This window comes from Chelonus insularis, unplaced genomic scaffold (genome assembly GCF_013357705.1).
Source record: "Chelonus insularis isolate UGA/USDA-ARS -01 unplaced genomic scaffold, ASM1335770v1 contig_42_pilon, whole genome shotgun sequence".
In the NCBI taxonomy this organism is placed as follows: domain Eukaryota; kingdom Metazoa; phylum Arthropoda; class Insecta; order Hymenoptera; family Braconidae; genus Chelonus; species Chelonus insularis.
Window position 1 is genome coordinate 1085926 of NW_023276578.1, and position 17203 is coordinate 1103128.

Consider the following 17203-nt stretch of genomic DNA (forward strand, 5'->3'; position numbering starts at 1 on the left):
TCATCAAGTAGCTCTAGTAACTCATCCACTTTTACTCCTCTTTTTTTAAGAATGTGACAGAAAGTCAGGTTGCAATTATTTATTGAATTGTTCAAAGGCCCATCCTCCTTTATTATTTCTTTTATTATTCTGAATTCTTGTTTGCTATAAAAAACAATAAATGAAAGAAGTATTAGTTGAAACAATGAATTGTAATTTTACTTGTATCATTAGTAAATGTTACAATACATTTTTTCGGACATGATTGCAATATTTTCTAAAGTTTCAGCAGTTTCTATTTGTACTTCTGTTATTGATTTGGTGGACATTCTTGATAATTAACAAAACAAGTTTAAATGATTAAAAATCAACATTTATAATCGGTAAATGTAATACTCAGTTGCTATTTTTACGCGCAGTCTAAGTCGAATGGAAAATACATTGCCACGATATAATGCTAGATGGCGCAATCGTTAAATTCTTAAGCACTCAGCGATTATTCTCTTTCTCTGCTGATGCTCATACTATACATTGGTACAACTGTTTAGTTCGACATAAGTTTGCGTGAGTTATGTTCATTTTTTCGAGTATAAGAGAGTATTTTTGGAGTATATTTATTAATTTATTGTGATGTTGACATAATTGTTGATGAAAATTGATAAATAGTTGAATAATAGATATAGTAGATATTGATTAGTAAATAAACTTTTATAATAGGTAGACAAAATCGTATTTTGTGTACTTTATTTGGTAAGCATTTTCTAACCTCTAAATTTGTTAAATAATTGGATAATTTTCTTAATTATAAAATAATTGTAAATTTTCAGTAAAAAATGGATCGTGAATCAAATTCAAAACTTCGACGGAGTCCATTCCATGAACGTTCGAGGAGGGAGATTGATCGGTATCATCAAGACAAGAAAAATAAACGCAATAGATATGAATCAAGGCATAGAAGCTTGTCTGATAGTGAACATAACGACTATGAAAGACGTAGAAAAGATGATCGAGAAAATAGGAAAAGACGGAGATCAAGAAGCCCTCGTAAAAATAAAGAACAAAAAAATTCTCCAAAGATACAAGAGGAGGAGGATAAAGAGTTGGCCAATATTACACCAGCACAGAAAAAAACGGTAGATTTACTTACTTCAAAAACTGGAGGAGCATATATTCCTCCAGCTAAATTGAGAATAATGCAAGCAGAGATAACGGATAAATCATCTGCTGCATATCAACGTATTGCATGGGAGGCTCTCAAGAAATCTATTCACGGTTACATCAATAAAGTTAATACGAGTAATATTGGATTGATTACAAGAGAATTATTACGCGAGAATATTGTAAGAGGACGTGGTTTATTAGCACGATCAATTATTCAAGCTCAAGCTGCTTCGCCAACTTTTACACCAGTTTATGCAGCTTTGACTGCTGTTATTAATTCCAAATTTCCCAATATCGGAGAATTATTATTAAAACGATTAGTTATTCAATTTAAACGAGGCTTTAGGAGAAATGACAAGCCTTTATGTATTTCTTCTGGACTATTCATAGCACATTTAGTTAATCAAAGTGTCGCTCATGAAATTTTAGCTTTAGAATTACTTACTTTACTAATCGAAACTCCAACAGATGATTCAGTAGAAGTAGCTATAGCATTTTTAAAAGAATGTGGTATGAAACTTACCCAAGTTTCAAAAAAAGGAATTGAATCAATTTTTGAAATTTTAAGGAATATCCTTCATGAAGGTCAGTTGGATAAAAGAGTCCAGTATATGATTGAGGTAGTATTTCAAATTCGAAAAGATGGATTCAAGGATCATGTGGCTGTTAGTGAAGAATTAGATTTAGTTGAAGAAGAAGATCAATTTACGCATACAATAGAATTGGCCCAATCTATTGATGGCGAAGATATTTTGAATGTATTTAAATTTGATACAGATTATGTGAAAAATGAGGAAAAATATAAAGAATTGATGAAAGAAATTTTAGATACCGATGAAAGTTCAGGTGATGAAGGAGACGAAGAAAATGAGGATTCTGATGAAAGTGAAGCATCAGAAGAAGAAGAAGACGAAATTAAAAAAGATATAATATTAGACAATACAGAAACTAATTTAACTGCTCTTAGGAGAACAATTTATTTAACGATCCATTCTTCATTAGATTTTGAAGAATGTGCGCATAAACTAATGAAAATGAAATTAAAACCAGGCCAAGAGATCGAACTATGTCATATGTTTTTAGATTGTTGTGCAGAAATGCGGACATATGAAAAATTTTTTGGACTTTTAGCTGGCCGATTTTGTGCGATTAATAAAATTTATGTAACTCCATTCGAAAAAATATTCAAAGATTCTTATGAAACAATTCATCGTTTAGATATGAATAAATTAAGAAATGTTTCTAAATTTTTCGCTCATTTGTTATTCACGGATTCAATATCATGGGATGTATTAAATTGTATCAAATTAAATGAAGACGATACTACTAGTTCTAGTAGAATTTTTATAAAAATTCTTTTTCAAGAATTGTCAGAATACATGGGTTTATCTAAACTTAATGCCCGTGTAAAAGATGTAACACTTCAAGAAACATTTGAAGGATTATTTCCGAGAGATGATCCCAAGAAAAGTCGATTTGCAATCAATTTTTTTACTTCAATTGGACTTGGTGGTCTAACTGATGACCTTCGAGAACATCTTAAAACACGACCAAAACCAGTACCTGTTCCACCAGTCATTGCCAAGCCTACTACAGATTCATCAAGTTCTTTATCATCATCATCATCATCATCGTCGTCATCATCAAGTTCCAGCTCTGAATCAAGTTCCAGTTCGTCTGAGAGTTCAGATCAGAAAAAAAAAAAAAGAAAAAAGTATCAAAAAAACGTCATAGAACAAAGAAAAAAGCAAAAAAGCGTTGTAAATAATACTAGCTATAAGAAATACTTTGATGTATATATATGTATATATTAGGTAAACAGTTGTATGTAAATAAATTTCTCTAAATAAAACTTGATAAAAATAAAATTCGAGATTCTCCTTTGTTTCTTTACAATATAATGCTGCAGCTATTGCAAATCCTAAACCCACACCCATGGTTCCAAATGTTCCTGCATCAAGCCTATGGCGAGGATGTAAATTTAAAAGTATAGATCGACCAATGTCCATTGTATTAGCACCCTCCGAACAAATAATACAGTCTAAAAATGTAAATAGAATTAAGAAATAGTTATTATTGACTTTTAAAATATAATGGTTATTGAAATTAATTTCAATAACGATATTGGTAAATGGCAATAAAATACCAGTAGGTAAAACATCTTGAATATGTTTAAAAACGGTGTAATAATTCAGTGGAACTGATATATCTGATGATAATTGCTGTAATTTCATTTTATTTTCACTTCCAGCTTTTTCTAATTGAGTCCACCAGTCTTCTTCTTGACCAAAATAAAAATTCTTGCTTTGAAGGGCATCTGTTAGAAATTTTACTGTTGGTTTTATGTCCGCTTGAATAGCAACTTCTGATGTAACTGAATTATGTAATTCTTCTGCACATATCTCTACCTGCATTCAATTTAAATAAAATTTCCATTATATATTAATAAACTTTTTAATTATACTTATCAACAGATCATGAAATAGTTGAATCTGTATGATTTTAACGTCACTTTGATATCGTGGAGGTCGACCAAAATGGAGCATCCAGTTTAATCTAGCTCCCAATAAAAGTATAACATCCGCATGAAGTAAAGCAGTTGTTCTTGCACTTGAAACACAATGTGGATCCAAATCAGAAATAACACCTTTTCCCATTGGAGTTGGTAAAAATGGTAAATTAGTTGAATTAATAAACATTTGGAGTTCATCTTCAGTAAATGTTAAAAATATAAGGAAAAGCAAAGCAAAAGATCCTTCGTACACCACAAATGAACAGTGCGATCTACAAAAGAAAATTAAAAGTAATTAATTTTTCACTTCTCTAAGTTTCTGAAGTGGAATTTAAAATTATATTTTTCAGCCCAGGTAGGGCAAACTTTTGCCCTTTACCCTTTACAACTACCATTACCTCTAGAACTTTTGAAAGTGCAATAAAATTAAAAATAAGGATCTTTCATGCGGGCACTACAAAATAGTCAGTTTTAATTTTTTTTTTATTGAAATACTTTTTATAAAAGTATAAAGCCAATTACAAATCTAAACCATGAGTTTGACTATTTTATAATACCGTTATATGAATTCAAAAATTTTTAAACGATTTTGTCGTTTTAATTCTTCTTCAAAAGCGTTAAAGTCGAATATTATTCTACATTTTTGATTCTAATCTATTGTTAATTTGTGTTAATTGTGTACAGATTTAGAGTATTATTGATTGAAAAGCATCAATTTTTTATAATCATCAACACTGAGATGATAAAATAAAGTAGAATTAAAACATTCGAAGAAATAATATACTTAAAATCGTTTGAATAAGGATTAAAACGACTAAAATAGTCAGTTTTAATTTTCTGTGCAACAGTACCTATCATACAAGTATAAATCATCCTAAATCTAATGGAGAACTTTGATTATTTTGTAGTACCCGCATGACAATTTAAAATCCCTTTTTAATCCCTATTTAAAAGAGCGCAAGTACATTACTATCCTAACTTTCTAATTCTATTTTATTATTAATTTTATTGCACTCTTAAAGATTCGACAGGTGGTTATAGCTATTAAGGGTAAATATTTGCCTACCTGGAATGAAAAATACCCAGGTACAGAATAACAAAGCATGGGAAATTCCCAATTGCCCGTATTGATTTTTAATATATAAGGATATAGATTTTTAAATTTTGTTTTTAATTAATAATTTTTAATAACTAATAGCTAATTAATATAAACTTATGTCTTAAAAATTCTTTTTTCTTAATTTTTTTTATTCTTAATAACTAATAACTCATGTCTAGAAATATTATTAAATCAGAGTTGAGTGTTAAAATTTTATTAACATTATTGATAAATGTTATTAATATAGATGCTAATTGTGGAGTAAATAACGAGACATGAGTAATTTTAAGTATTTTGAAGTATATATTTTTGAATTTAGTTTTTTTTTAAATTAATCATTCTTAATAACTAATTACTATGTACTTATGTCTATGAAAGGTAATTAAATGAAGAAATGCTATTTTTATAGGAAAAATCGATATAACAAATTTTATTCAATTCAAAAAAATAGATATATGTATACAGTACATTTTTACATATAACAATATAATTACTATTATTGCAATATCACACATGCATTCCAGTCTTTAAAAACTCTACGTAAAAAAATTTAATTTAAATTAAAAAAATGACATTTAACAAAAATAAATTATTAAATTAATATACATAGTACATTTTAATTTTTACAAAAGAAGCTATTAAATATTATAGTACAATTACTATCATTTTCATATCACACATGCATTCCAGTCTTTAATATAATTTCCAATAAATCTAATTTACAATCTATCTTGAAAAAATAGATTATTCAAGAAAATACAATTTCTGTACAAATATTAAATTAATTTAATAATAAGTAACATTTACAAATTATGAAGCTAACAGTTAACATTAAAAAAAATACAATTTTAACATGATTAATTTTCTAATTTTTCTATCAATTGTTATCTACGTCGTTTATATGGTGGAGGCAAACAATCAGAATCATCTTTAAATTTATATTTCTCAATATAATCACATAAATCTTCCGAAGTAACAGGTGCTCTAATACTTTGGCAAACAGACTGAGCAGTGGTGAAAGAATTGGGAAATGATTTATCCGTTCTTTGACGCATAAACACCCAATGCCCATTTTCAAATTTACATTCAATTATTTTATTATTTAAATCTTTAATTTCTGTAGTAATTTTTATGTAATCAAATGGTTTTTTTTAAGCCTCCAACATATAAATGACCTATTTTTCTGGGTACAATACCCATACCTGATTCAACGACTATTTTTAATTTAAAATCTACAGAATTCAATGACAATGGCTTCCATTTTAAGACTTCTGCTGCAGTTCCAGAGATGTAAGGCTCCTTTGAAGGCTGGAAGATTAATCCGTCTGGTTCATGACCCAATTGTTTGGTGAATTTTTCACTCAACAAACTGTTGACTTGTGTGATATCCCAAAATTGCTTTTGTCGGACAGAAAAAGGTTCTTGTTCTCGGTATATTCTACTTTCTTTTAGTGCTCTATATCGGCCTCCCATTACTTCTCTCTCGATGATGGTATATCGATCAGGAAAAAATGATTTTTTAGATACATCGTTCCCGTCATACATAATTACATCATAAACTAAGTACCTAGGATATTCGGTACCATTTGCTTTATCAATGACCATTTCGCCATCCAATAATGTATCTTTCAGATTTCTTGAAAGATCTCGAGGGTGTGGAAATACCAATCCAGACACTTGGAAGACACTATTATCTCGATCAATGAAGAATACCTCATTATCTGCTTGGATTAGCATCATGTATCTAGTACCATCAGCTTTCCATGATACTCTATATGGTTTGATATTAAGTAAAACAATATTCTCCCAATCCATGGAGACTGGTTGAGAACCAGGGAAGCCATTTCTATTCCATTGGCACATTTCTTGAACTCTTTTTTGAATTCCTGCAACTTTAACTAAATCTTGTACAGGTACCACACCAGGAACTCCAGCCATAAAAACTGGATTTTTAACAATATGTTCCTTACGTCTTCGGGTATGTTTCCTACTTCCGAATTGTTCATGTTCTTTCTCGTCCCCTCTGGAGTCGTCGTATTCCAAACACCAAGCTGGACTTGGTGGTGCAGGCGGTGCATAACTCTCATCATCATATCGTCTGTATAACTCTTTGATGTAGTCTTCCTTGTAAATTCCAGGAGGTCTAATAGATGAGAATTCATTAACAGCAGCGTCCAAATTAAATGTCCCACTTTCAATTAAGTAGCTTATCAGAAGAAACCCAGTTCTATTGAAACCATGGGTGCAATGGACTCCAATAATCTCCGATGGATTTTGTGCAATAAAATTGTTGCAAATTTCAATAAAAACTTTTGTTTGTTTTATGGTGGGAGTTTCTCCATGACCTCGACATTGAAGTTTGTAGTAATGACAACTGTGGGCTTCGACATCAGCTTTATTATAAAATCTGTTAGTATTTGTCAAATCTATTAGTAATCCCATTTTCAGTCTTTGACTCTTTAATGATGCAAACAACATGTTTACAGAAAAACGACATTCTTCAGAAACTTGACTATTAAATGCTTCTGATAGTGGTGTTTTAAATGCAAGAAATTTATTATTTATTAATCCTATACTTTTTCGAGGACAGTGTAACCATCGTGGAGGGATTATCCCTTTACTATTTTCGGCACTCCAACTTGACATTGTTCGTTCACTTGACCTCAACTGTACAAATTAAACTTTTTCTCTTACAAACACTCACTTATCAATGTTCGCTTTTGCGTTTTGATTATGCAAATGTTGCATAAAATTGAAACTTCACTTGTATTTTCAAAAAAAAAACAGAGCAAAAAATACACGGTGTGCACTGGTTGACATCCAAGTCTCAAGTGATGTCAAACAGTTTTCGTTGCCTAGACTACCAGTCTTGTGCGCCGTCTGGTGGTGAAACTAAATGTCGTGTCACCATGCGCCATCTGGTAGCGTGTTAAATGCCTCTAGTGGCATAACTACGAAACATCAAACTTCCGGCGGCAATGGCACGGCGTAGTTATTATTTGAATCCGCTTCTTACAATCTCGTATTTAAATTCGTATATAATCAAGAGTACAAAACTTTTTGTACTTTGAATACGAATAAGTAGCAGAATAATATAGTCTTCCATAAGATTTTTATATTCTAACTTGATGGTAATTTCGCTTGTCATTGTGATTATATAGATTTTATACAAAACTTCATTATTTTTGAGCGTGATTTGAGTCCGAAGTTATTTTTCTATTATTACGTACATACTCCAGCATATTTTTTACTAATTAATATTTGTATAATAAATTAGTCACTTGTTTCCCTTAATCTACCGGCTTCGTTTTTATTTATAAATTTCAGTAGATTTAAAAAATGACCACTCCGTGCCATTGCCGCCGGAAGTTTGATGTTTTATCGCTATTTTGGAGCTTCTGTGCCACTCAGTAAACAGTAGCGTTTTTATTTATGAGTTACCTTACTTAGTAACGTTTATTCAATGATTTTTGAGCTAGCTGTTCAAGAATTTTGTAAAAAAATGAATGCTGTAAACAATTAAACGGCGATTTTCTTGATTTTTAAAATTGTTTATGATCATAATTATAAATGTATTAATAATCTAAAAAATTATACAATTGTTTGTGACAATATTCCAACACCACAATCGAGCCTATACTTTAGTAATTATACTATAGCAAAATATATCCCCCACTATTTGAGGAACGCTCTTACGCCATGTTTTCTTTTTTGTCCCTGGATTATAGCCTCTGCTGGGGAACGATGGTGACGAAGCCAAAGCATGCGTGCTAGAAGCCATAAGAGACGCTACTGTCAAAATTGTGTAACTTTCTATACTTTACTATACCTGATCTTAAGTACGTTTTGTCTATCGACACACCTCAGTGCTGTATACATGTATATTTATAAAACTTGTATCATCAATTAATTTATACTGTAACTAAACCTTTTACGCAATTTTTTCACGGTTTATTTATCCTAAGTAATAAATAAAATATTAAATTTTGATGGTTTTCTCAGTGAAAGATTTTTTGGAGTTACTTGAAAAGTTAGTGATATCTGAGCAATGTTTGTTGCAATGTTAAAATTGTTAAAAATATTCTTCTGGATAACTAACATTTTATAGTTAGTCTCATTATTCATTACTAGTAAAAAAATTACTTTTTTCTTAATTTTTTTGAAGTTCTTCCAATTTTGTGTATAATATATTTTATTTCTTGTATTGATTTTTATAGATGCACACCTAAAAAGTGTCATCAGATTCATATCTTGTTGGCTACTGTTCCAATATTTCGGTTATTTTGTCAAATGTTCATGAATATAAAAGGCTAAATTTGAATGTGGTGTAAAAAAACGATAGATAAAATTTTTCATATAAAGAGAAATACATTATAAAAATTGTAGAAAATGTCAGACGACGATATAGCTATGGATTCAGTCGACTCTGACGAAGACATTTTTAGTACTCATAATCGTTCTCATAATGATGCACGAAGGTCTAAACCTCTTCGTACACTGCGATCACATTCAAATAATAAATCTCATATTACAAGAAATAATTTGAGTGTACGAAGAAGCACACGGAATAGAATGCAGACTTATGATAATCTCAATACATCATGGATACTAGGTAAGAATTAAAATTAATTCATAATGTGTATCATTTCTTTACAATGGTATAAATTTTATAGGTACACAGACTTTGAAAGGATATCCTATGTTCCAACAACATCCATCGTCTTCTGATAAAGAAATGGTCGATGAATCATCTGATAGACCAAAGGACCTTCGTGAGCGTATGCCTTTGCGGTCAAGAGAAAATCATCAATTAACAAAGAATAATAAACCTCTCAAAAATAAAGAAGACATTAGTGATAGAATTGGGGATAGAACGGAAACAGATACGGAAGACTCCCCTCAGGTTAACCAAGAAGCTAATGATGTTGAAAGTAAAGATCAAAATGATCGCAAAGGAGATAGAGAATTAAAATATAGAAACGGAAATAAGAATAAAACAGAAAATACTTCTATAAGTACAGAAAAAGAAATGGAGTCAAAAAAACTGCACAGCCCTTCAAGAGCGCGAGAGGGTCCAGTAACAAGATTATGTGGGATGTTAGAAAAGGATGAGAAAAAAGTTTTACCCATAGATATGAATGATGATGATGATAGTTCTCATGAAAGTGAAAAACAGGGTGAAAACGAAAATTCTGAAAATGATGATGGTTACGAAGATATGTATACCCGAATCAAAAGAACCAGAAGAGCATCTCAACGGCAAATGGAAAGAAATAAGAAATTATCAGAAGAAAGTGATTTAAGTGAGTCTTCTGATTCTCCTGGACCACGGAAATACAGTCTTCGTAAAAAAAAACCCACCGTAGATAGATTTCAAGTTAGTTCTGAACCAGTTCGACGTTCTATACGAGCATTACGCAGTGTGTTGAGTCAATCAATTCGACGACGAAAACATAGAAGTAAAAGTTCTTGCTCCACTGACTCGAGTGATATTGAAACTCAACGCTATGATAAAAAGAAGTCAAAAAAAGTTAGACAAAATGCACTTCCTCAAGGTGGTCCACCTGATAAAAAAGCCGATATAAATCCCATTATAGTAGACACTAATATCAGATTCAGTGATGTTGGTGGCCTAGAATCGCATATTCACTGTCTTAAAGAAATGGTGATGTTTCCTATGTTGTATCCAGATGTATTTGATAGATTTCAAATTACCCCACCTAAAGGAGTTCTTTTTTATGGTCCACCAGGTACAGGAAAAACATTGATTGCACGAGCTCTTGCAAATGAATGTAGCCAACAAGGAAGTAGAAAAGTTACGTTTTTTATGAGAAAAGGTGCTGATTGTTTATCAAAATGGGTTGGTGAATCAGAGCGACAGTTAAGACTTCTTTTCGAACAAGCTCAACAAATGAAACCATCGATTATTTTTTTTGATGAAATCGACGGTTTAGCTCCAGTCCGAAGTACAAAACAAGATCAAATTCATGCAAGTATAGTGTCTACATTGCTTGCATTGATGGATGGTCTAAATGATCGAGGGGAAGTAATAGTTATTGGAGCAACGAATCGTATTGATGCGATTGATCCTGCATTAAGAAGACCAGGAAGATTTGATCGTGAATTATTCTTTCCATTACCAGCAATTAAAGAACGATTAGAAATATTACGAATTCATGTAAGCAAATGGAAGAATCCACCATCTGATTTACTTTTAGATATATTGGCTGAAAAAACAACTGGTTATTGTGGCTCAGATATACGTGCACTTTGTACTGAAGCCGTATTGCAAGGTCTTAGAAGAACGTATCCTCAGATTTATTTGACCAGTAATCGTTTATTATTGGATCCACAAAGAGTTGAAGTGAAAAAGCAAGATTTCATGGAAGCTACATCTGTGCTTGTACCATCAACCCATAGAGTTGCTCCTAGTGTTAGTAGAAAGCTTCAGGCATTTATGGTGCCATTACTTGGGAATGCTTTAGATGAGTTATTTAATTCTGTAAAAACAATGTTTCCTCAAGGTGTTAATCCAGCATTAGCCAAAATTAAAATTGCAAAAGGACTTCATCGTCCAAGAATGTTAATTACTGGAAATAAATTATCACACGGACAAGGATCTAAACTGGCACAAGCTTTACTCTACCGTATGGAGCATGTTTCTGTACAAACATTAGATATAAGTACGTTATTCAGCGAAAGTGCTCGTTCACCAGAAGAAACTTGTGTTCAAGTATTCCATGAAGCATTGAGAAATATACCATCAATCATATATGTTCGTTCAATTGATCAATGGTGGCCAATAGTACAGGAAACGGTCAAGGCTGTTTTTATGTGCAGAATTACTAGTCTTGATCCTTGTCTTCCAATTTTAGTCATTGCTACGAGTGACACTCCATATAATGAACTGCCTTTCCAAATAAAAAGTCTTTTTAGTGAAATACGTGAAGAAGTTTATGAATTGGATATTCCAACAGCAGAGCAAAGGTCTGCATTTTTCAAGCCTATTTTTATGGTTCAAAGTTTAAAACCTCCTCTCATTATTGATGATAAAGTGGAAATTCTTGAAGAATTGCCTCTAGCACCAGACCCAATACCAAAGAAATTGACTGAAGATGAAAGAAGAGTATTATATGAAAAAGAAGAAGTTTCATTACGAGAATTAAGAATATTTCTTCGAGAAATATGCGCTAAGTTAGCTCGGAATAGACAGTGAGTATAAATATAATTACATAGACAATTTGTTACGTAATTATTGTTAATATTTATAAAAAATTCTTTTCTTGTTTTAGATTTTTCATGTTTACAAAACCAGTTGATACAGAAGAAGTTCCAGATTATAATACAATAATAAAGCAACCGATGGATCTTGAAACAATGATGACCAAAATTGATAAACATTCTTATTTGTGTGCACGTGATTTTCTTGATGATATCGATTTAATTTGTAAAAATGCTCTAGAATACAATCCTGACAGGTAAAATTTTTTATGCATATTCATTAATTATTAAGGAATAGCTATTCATTGAGTTGAAAGTTTTTAGTCGCTATTATTTAATTATGTAATTATGTAGAGCATGTCACGTTAAAAACAATGATAATTTTTAACAATCATTTTAAATAGCTTTTTAAATAATTGATTTTTTAATTAATTTTATATTATATGTTTTTTGTTAAACTAAAAATAATTTTTTGAATTTTATAATTGAAATCATCTTTGTTTCTTTTATACTAGACGTAAAGAATATGACAGTCAAAGAACGCTTAAAATTTTCAAGTAGTTTGAGTATTCGATTTAAATGTTTTTTATTTTTTTTTTACAGTTAAGACAATAGTATAAATTAATTATATATAAGATATGTGTGTGGAAATAATTATAAAAAATACTGACAATGTCATGTTTTTTCCTGTATAGCTTGCGTGATAGATCTTCTTTTGGAATATTGAAGAGGTAGATTTCTCTATTATATCCATTTTGAATATTTTTTATTCTCAGTGATATGTTCTGAAAATCAATTCTATTTCAATCTTTCCAGACCTTAAAGTATTTTTTTAAATACTGTTATGACATTTTTCCCAATATAAGATTCCAATACAAATTATTCTTGAATATGTCTCGAACTATCGTTTATTTTAATAATTTATTCCATTAAATCATTGTAGATAATTATACTAATACTTTCCCATTTTTTGGTATTATTTTTTCTGATTATTAAAATTCTCAAAAGTTATAATTTTAACTATATTTATTGCTTTTCAGAGATCCAGCTGATAAACTTATTCGTCACCGTGCTTGCTCGCTGCGCGATCATGCTTATGCTCTAATTAAAGCAGAACTGGATTCAGATTTTGAAGATAAATGTCGAGAAATATCCAAAAACCGCAAACTAATAGAGAATGCAAAAAATAATAATCACAATAATAATAGTATTAAATCAATGAAAAATGACCATTATATTAATAATGATAAAAATGATAGAAAAGATAGTATGATAAACTCTAATTGTTCATTGGAAATGAATAATCGAAAGGTAAACACTTCAAGAAAACGAAAAATTCCTGCATGGGCACGTGGTTATGTAAAGAAAGTAACCAAAAAGAAAAAAATAATATATGATGAAAATACCATTGAATCGAATGACAAATTAGCAACATGTTCAAATAATGGAGCTAGAGGAGTTGATCTCGACAAGTTCCAGGAATTTGAAACTAATAGTATGCTAAACAATGACAGGATATCATGTGATAATAGTGAATCTGAAAATGATTCAACGAATGATAATGTAAAGATAGTTAAAATGAATAGTTCAAGTGAAATAACAACAGAGCGAATAATGATTGAAGAAATAGTTGATAAAGTTGTCACTAATGATGTACAAAAATCAGCAGATAATAGTGGAAATACTTCATCAATACAACCCGATATCTTAGAAGATTTAACTTTTACAATTAACTGTGATCACCGAAAAACTAAATTAGGAAGAAGTGATAAGGTAATGGTTAGTAAAGCAGACTTAGAAGTAATATGGAAATATACTGTTGACGTGACTGAAGACTTCTCTATCGAAGAACTGTGCGATATTTATGTGCAATTAAGTAGGTGTGTCAGCAAATACGATTATACATATGACCGAAAAACACTGCCAAAGGTAAGATAAACATAATATATTTTATGCTTCATTTATATATTTATTATTAATTACTTATATAAAAATTTCTCCATTTTAGGATTTGCTCAAAGAATTAAAAAAATATAAGAAAACCGTGTACAACGTAGCCGAACCACAATTGGATAATTGAGATTAATATTTCCAATTATACGTCTTATTTATGATAAGCATTTTTCGATAATATTTAAAATTATTAATTTTTTTAGTAAAATATTTCATTTTTTTTATTTAAAAATACTTAACTGCCATTAATTTTTATTATAATAAATCATTGATTAATTAGTATTAATTAATTTATTTATGTTTTTTTTTTAATTTTTTTAATAATAATTTTTTTTCGATATGACATCTGTCATTGAATTGTATGAATGCGAAAGAATTTTAAATGAAAACCATTTTTCAAATAAAATTATTTTACTTATGATGTAATTATGTATGTCTCAATTTTTTCAAAATTCCTCAAATTATTTATTAGTTATGATCCTTCGAAAAATGAACAACGAAATAGAACTTTATCTTACATATATCACCTACCAACTGTAATCATTTGATTTTCATATGTTTAATTTTATGTCGAAGTAATTTGTCCATAAATGAATGGCATGTCTAAATTTTACGTAAATTACTCCAAGTGTATCGTGTATCATATGAATGAAATTTAAAAAAATATAAGAAATTAAAACTTTATCAAAATATCAAATAAATTACAAGTATAGAATATTGAAATGTCGAATGCACGAGATTTTTCATGTATTGGTGGTTTGGAGAAACACATAAAACTAGTAAAAGAAATGGTATTATTTCCTCTCATATACGGTGATATATATGCGAAATTTAATATAAAACCTCCACGAGGATTATTATTTTATGGTCCTCCAGGTAAGTAATTCTGATCACTTTGATGAGCATATGAATTTCATGAATAAATATTTTAGGCACAGGAAAAACCTTGGTAGCAAGTGCATTAGCAACCGAGTGTAGTAATTCTGAAAAAAAGGTATCATTTATATCTCGAAAAGGCTCTGATTGTTTGAGTAAATATGTTGGGGAAAGTGAGAAGAAGTTACAAAAAATATTTCAATTAGCCCAACAAATGAAACCTTGCATAATATTCTTTGATGAAGTTGATGGTCTCGCACCTGTACGTACTAGCCGACAAGACTATGTCCATGCTAGTGTTGTATCCATTTTATTAGCTCTTATGGATGGATTAGATAACAATTCAGAGATTGTTATTATTGGTGCAACTAATCGACTAGATGCAATTGATCCAGCTTTAAGAAGGCCTGGCCGCTTTGACAGAGAATTATATTTTCCTCTACCGTGTTTTAGTGCAAGAAAAGATATATTATCGGTATTGTAGTTATTTTGTCTAAGTGTTTTCTATGATTGAAAAAAAAATTTATCTTTCTAGATTTACGTTAAAAATTGGAAACACAAACCATCAATAAAATTCCTATCCTACATAGCATCTAATACAGTCGGATACTGTGGTAGTGATCTTCAAGCTCTATGTGCTGAAGCTGTCATGTGTTGTGTGAGAAGACAGTATCCTCAAATATATACAACAAAGCCTAAACTTCAAATTAATGATAGACATTTAAAGGTCAGTATTTTTGTTTTAAAAAATTTCTAAACTTGGATACTTGAATAGTATTCTAATAATACTACTGAACTGATAGGTGGAAAAAAGAGATTTTATAGAAGCTCAATCCAATATTACTCCAGCATATTTCAGAGCTGTTATGGCTCCTATTAAAAAATTATCATCTTCAATTTATCCACTTCTTCAAAACAATATCTCTAATATTCTTGATAGGTTGCAGAGTATTTGTACTTCTGACATGTTTCCGTTTGAAAGCAAGTAAGTCTTGAAAATTAAAATACTGAAGTTTATATTATCATTTATTTTATGATAATTTATTTAGTATGAAAATTATTACCTCAAAATCGAAAAATTCTCCTCGCATTTTATTGTATGGAAAAGATGATTGTCATACTCGTCATTTAGCACCAGCATTATTGCATACCTTTGAACATTTACCTTGTCATGTATTGGATGTTATGACACTTTTTGAAGAAACTGGTCGTTCTGTTGAAGAAACTATAATTCAGGTATTGAATACTTTTAAACTATTTACTTTAGTTACTTGATTATTGATCAATTAATTATTATAATTTTAAAATAGAAAATAAAACTTGCTCGGCATACACTCCCTTCATTACTATACGTGCCTAGCATTAATGCTTGGTGGCATTTAGTCAATCAAACTGCTCGTACTATTTTTTTATCTCTTTTGAATGGGTTAGATCAGTCTACTCATATGCTGATTCTGATGACTATTAATACTAATTTAGTAAAAATACCTAAAAAGGTTTGAATAAATTTTTTTAAATCTTTACAAGTAGGAAAAGAATTATCTTTAAGTTAAAATTAAAATGACTATATATTTAAATAGATTGCACAATTATTCGATGGTAGTTATGGCGAATTCTATGAAATTCAGCCTCCTAACAACTCTGAAAAGATAGCCTTTTTCAAACAATTATTCACTAAATATTACTTATCAACCAGCAGTGTATCAAACAAGTCATCTTATGGTAAGTTTGGCTGGAAGTAATTACAAAATATAATTATTAATAAAATTTTCAATTCAATGGATGTAGTGGATTTTAATCAAATAATGCAATCAACCAGAACAAAGATGGAAGATCAGCTACAAAATAATTCTCAAACTGACTGGAATCATAGAATTAATACCAGTCATTCTCAATCCAATATTAACAATTCAGTTCCTGATTCTATTCCAAGTATTACTAGTTTTTGTTAAGTACAAAACTTTTAATTTAATAAATTATTTGTTGAGTAAAATTTTTTGATAACAGGAGTTGGAACTAAAAGAAATCGAATACCTTCTGATGATGTTGTCATAAGAAAAAAATCTAAACTTGAATTAAGTTTATCTTCAAATCACCGAGTTACAAGATCTGGAGGATTAAAAGAAATAGAAATAGAAGAGCTAATTAATCGAATTATTAAATGTACTCACAACTGGGTTACTGGAAAACTTGAAAGATTATATATTGAATTTGAGATTATTCTTAAGCAAAATGATGGTGAAAATATATCTAAAAAAATTCATGATTGTCTTGATATTTATACTAAAATAAACTATGATTGAACTAAACAATTATGATATCATAATTAATTAACGATTTACATGAGTAGAATTATAAATAGGTTATAAATTGAATTTGAAAAAAACACGATATTTGGCGCT

The 17203-nt window shown here is 29.8% G+C and overlaps 3 protein-coding genes and 1 long non-coding RNA gene across 4 annotated transcripts; 2 read left to right on the forward strand and 2 right to left on the reverse strand.

Moving 5' to 3' along the window:
- Window positions 1-48: 48 nt before the first annotated feature.
- On the reverse strand, window positions 49-403 carry LOC118069782 (uncharacterized). Its single transcript, XR_004690683.1, has 2 exons — window positions 229-403; window positions 49-144 (listed from the first exon to the last, which is right to left on the reverse strand). It is a non-coding gene; the product is annotated as an uncharacterized lncRNA (long non-coding RNA).
- Window positions 404-532: 129 nt separating this feature from the next.
- LOC118069778 (pre-mRNA-splicing factor CWC22 homolog) lies at window positions 533-3008 on the forward strand. Its single transcript, XM_035088097.1, has 2 exons — window positions 533-729; window positions 807-3008. Exon 2 carries the CDS (start codon window positions 813-815, stop codon window positions 2952-2954), a length of 2142 nt encoding a protein of 713 aa, XP_034943988.1. The 5' UTR covers window positions 533-729; window positions 807-812; the 3' UTR covers window positions 2955-3008.
- A 2565-nt stretch (window positions 3009-5573) lies between these two features.
- On the reverse strand, window positions 5574-7659 carry LOC118069779 (mRNA-capping enzyme-like). The gene is given in 2 exon segments (XM_035088098.1): window positions 5574-5902; window positions 5904-7659. Coding segments are annotated over 2 exon segments (1761 nt in total). The 5' UTR covers window positions 7398-7659; the 3' UTR covers window positions 5574-5635.
- Window positions 7660-8350: 691 nt separating this feature from the next.
- Window positions 8351-17159, forward strand: LOC118069710 (ATPase family AAA domain-containing protein 2-like). Its single transcript, XM_035088002.1, has 17 exons — window positions 8351-8395; window positions 8480-8781; window positions 8969-9363; window positions 9425-11963; window positions 12044-12229; window positions 12668-12703; window positions 13013-13745; window positions 14639-14801; window positions 14858-15276; window positions 15337-15528; window positions 15605-15786; window positions 15851-16037; window positions 16112-16297; window positions 16382-16523; window positions 16590-16733; window positions 16809-17039; window positions 17152-17159. Exons 3-17 carry the CDS (start codon window positions 9141-9143, stop codon window positions 17157-17159), a joined length of 5571 nt encoding a protein of 1856 aa, XP_034943893.1. The 5' UTR covers window positions 8351-8395; window positions 8480-8781; window positions 8969-9140.
- Window positions 17160-17203: the final 44 nt, after the last annotated feature.

Bases quoted from the DNA above. Each gene is read 5' to 3' on its own strand.
- LOC118069778 (XM_035088097.1), top strand. From the start codon at position 813: ATGGATCGTGAATCAAATTCAAAACTTCGACGGAGTCCATTCCATGAA.
- LOC118069710 (XM_035088002.1), top strand. From the start codon at position 9,141: ATGTCAGACGACGATATAGCTATGGATTCAGTCGACTCTGACGAAGAC. The intron at 15,277-15,336 runs GTATTGTAGTTA...TTATCTTTCTAG, and splicing joins CAAGAAAAGATATATTATCG to ATTTACGTTAAAAATTGGAA. The intron at 16,524-16,589 runs GTAAGTTTGGCT...CAATGGATGTAG, and splicing joins ATCAAACAAGTCATCTTATG to TGGATTTTAATCAAATAATG.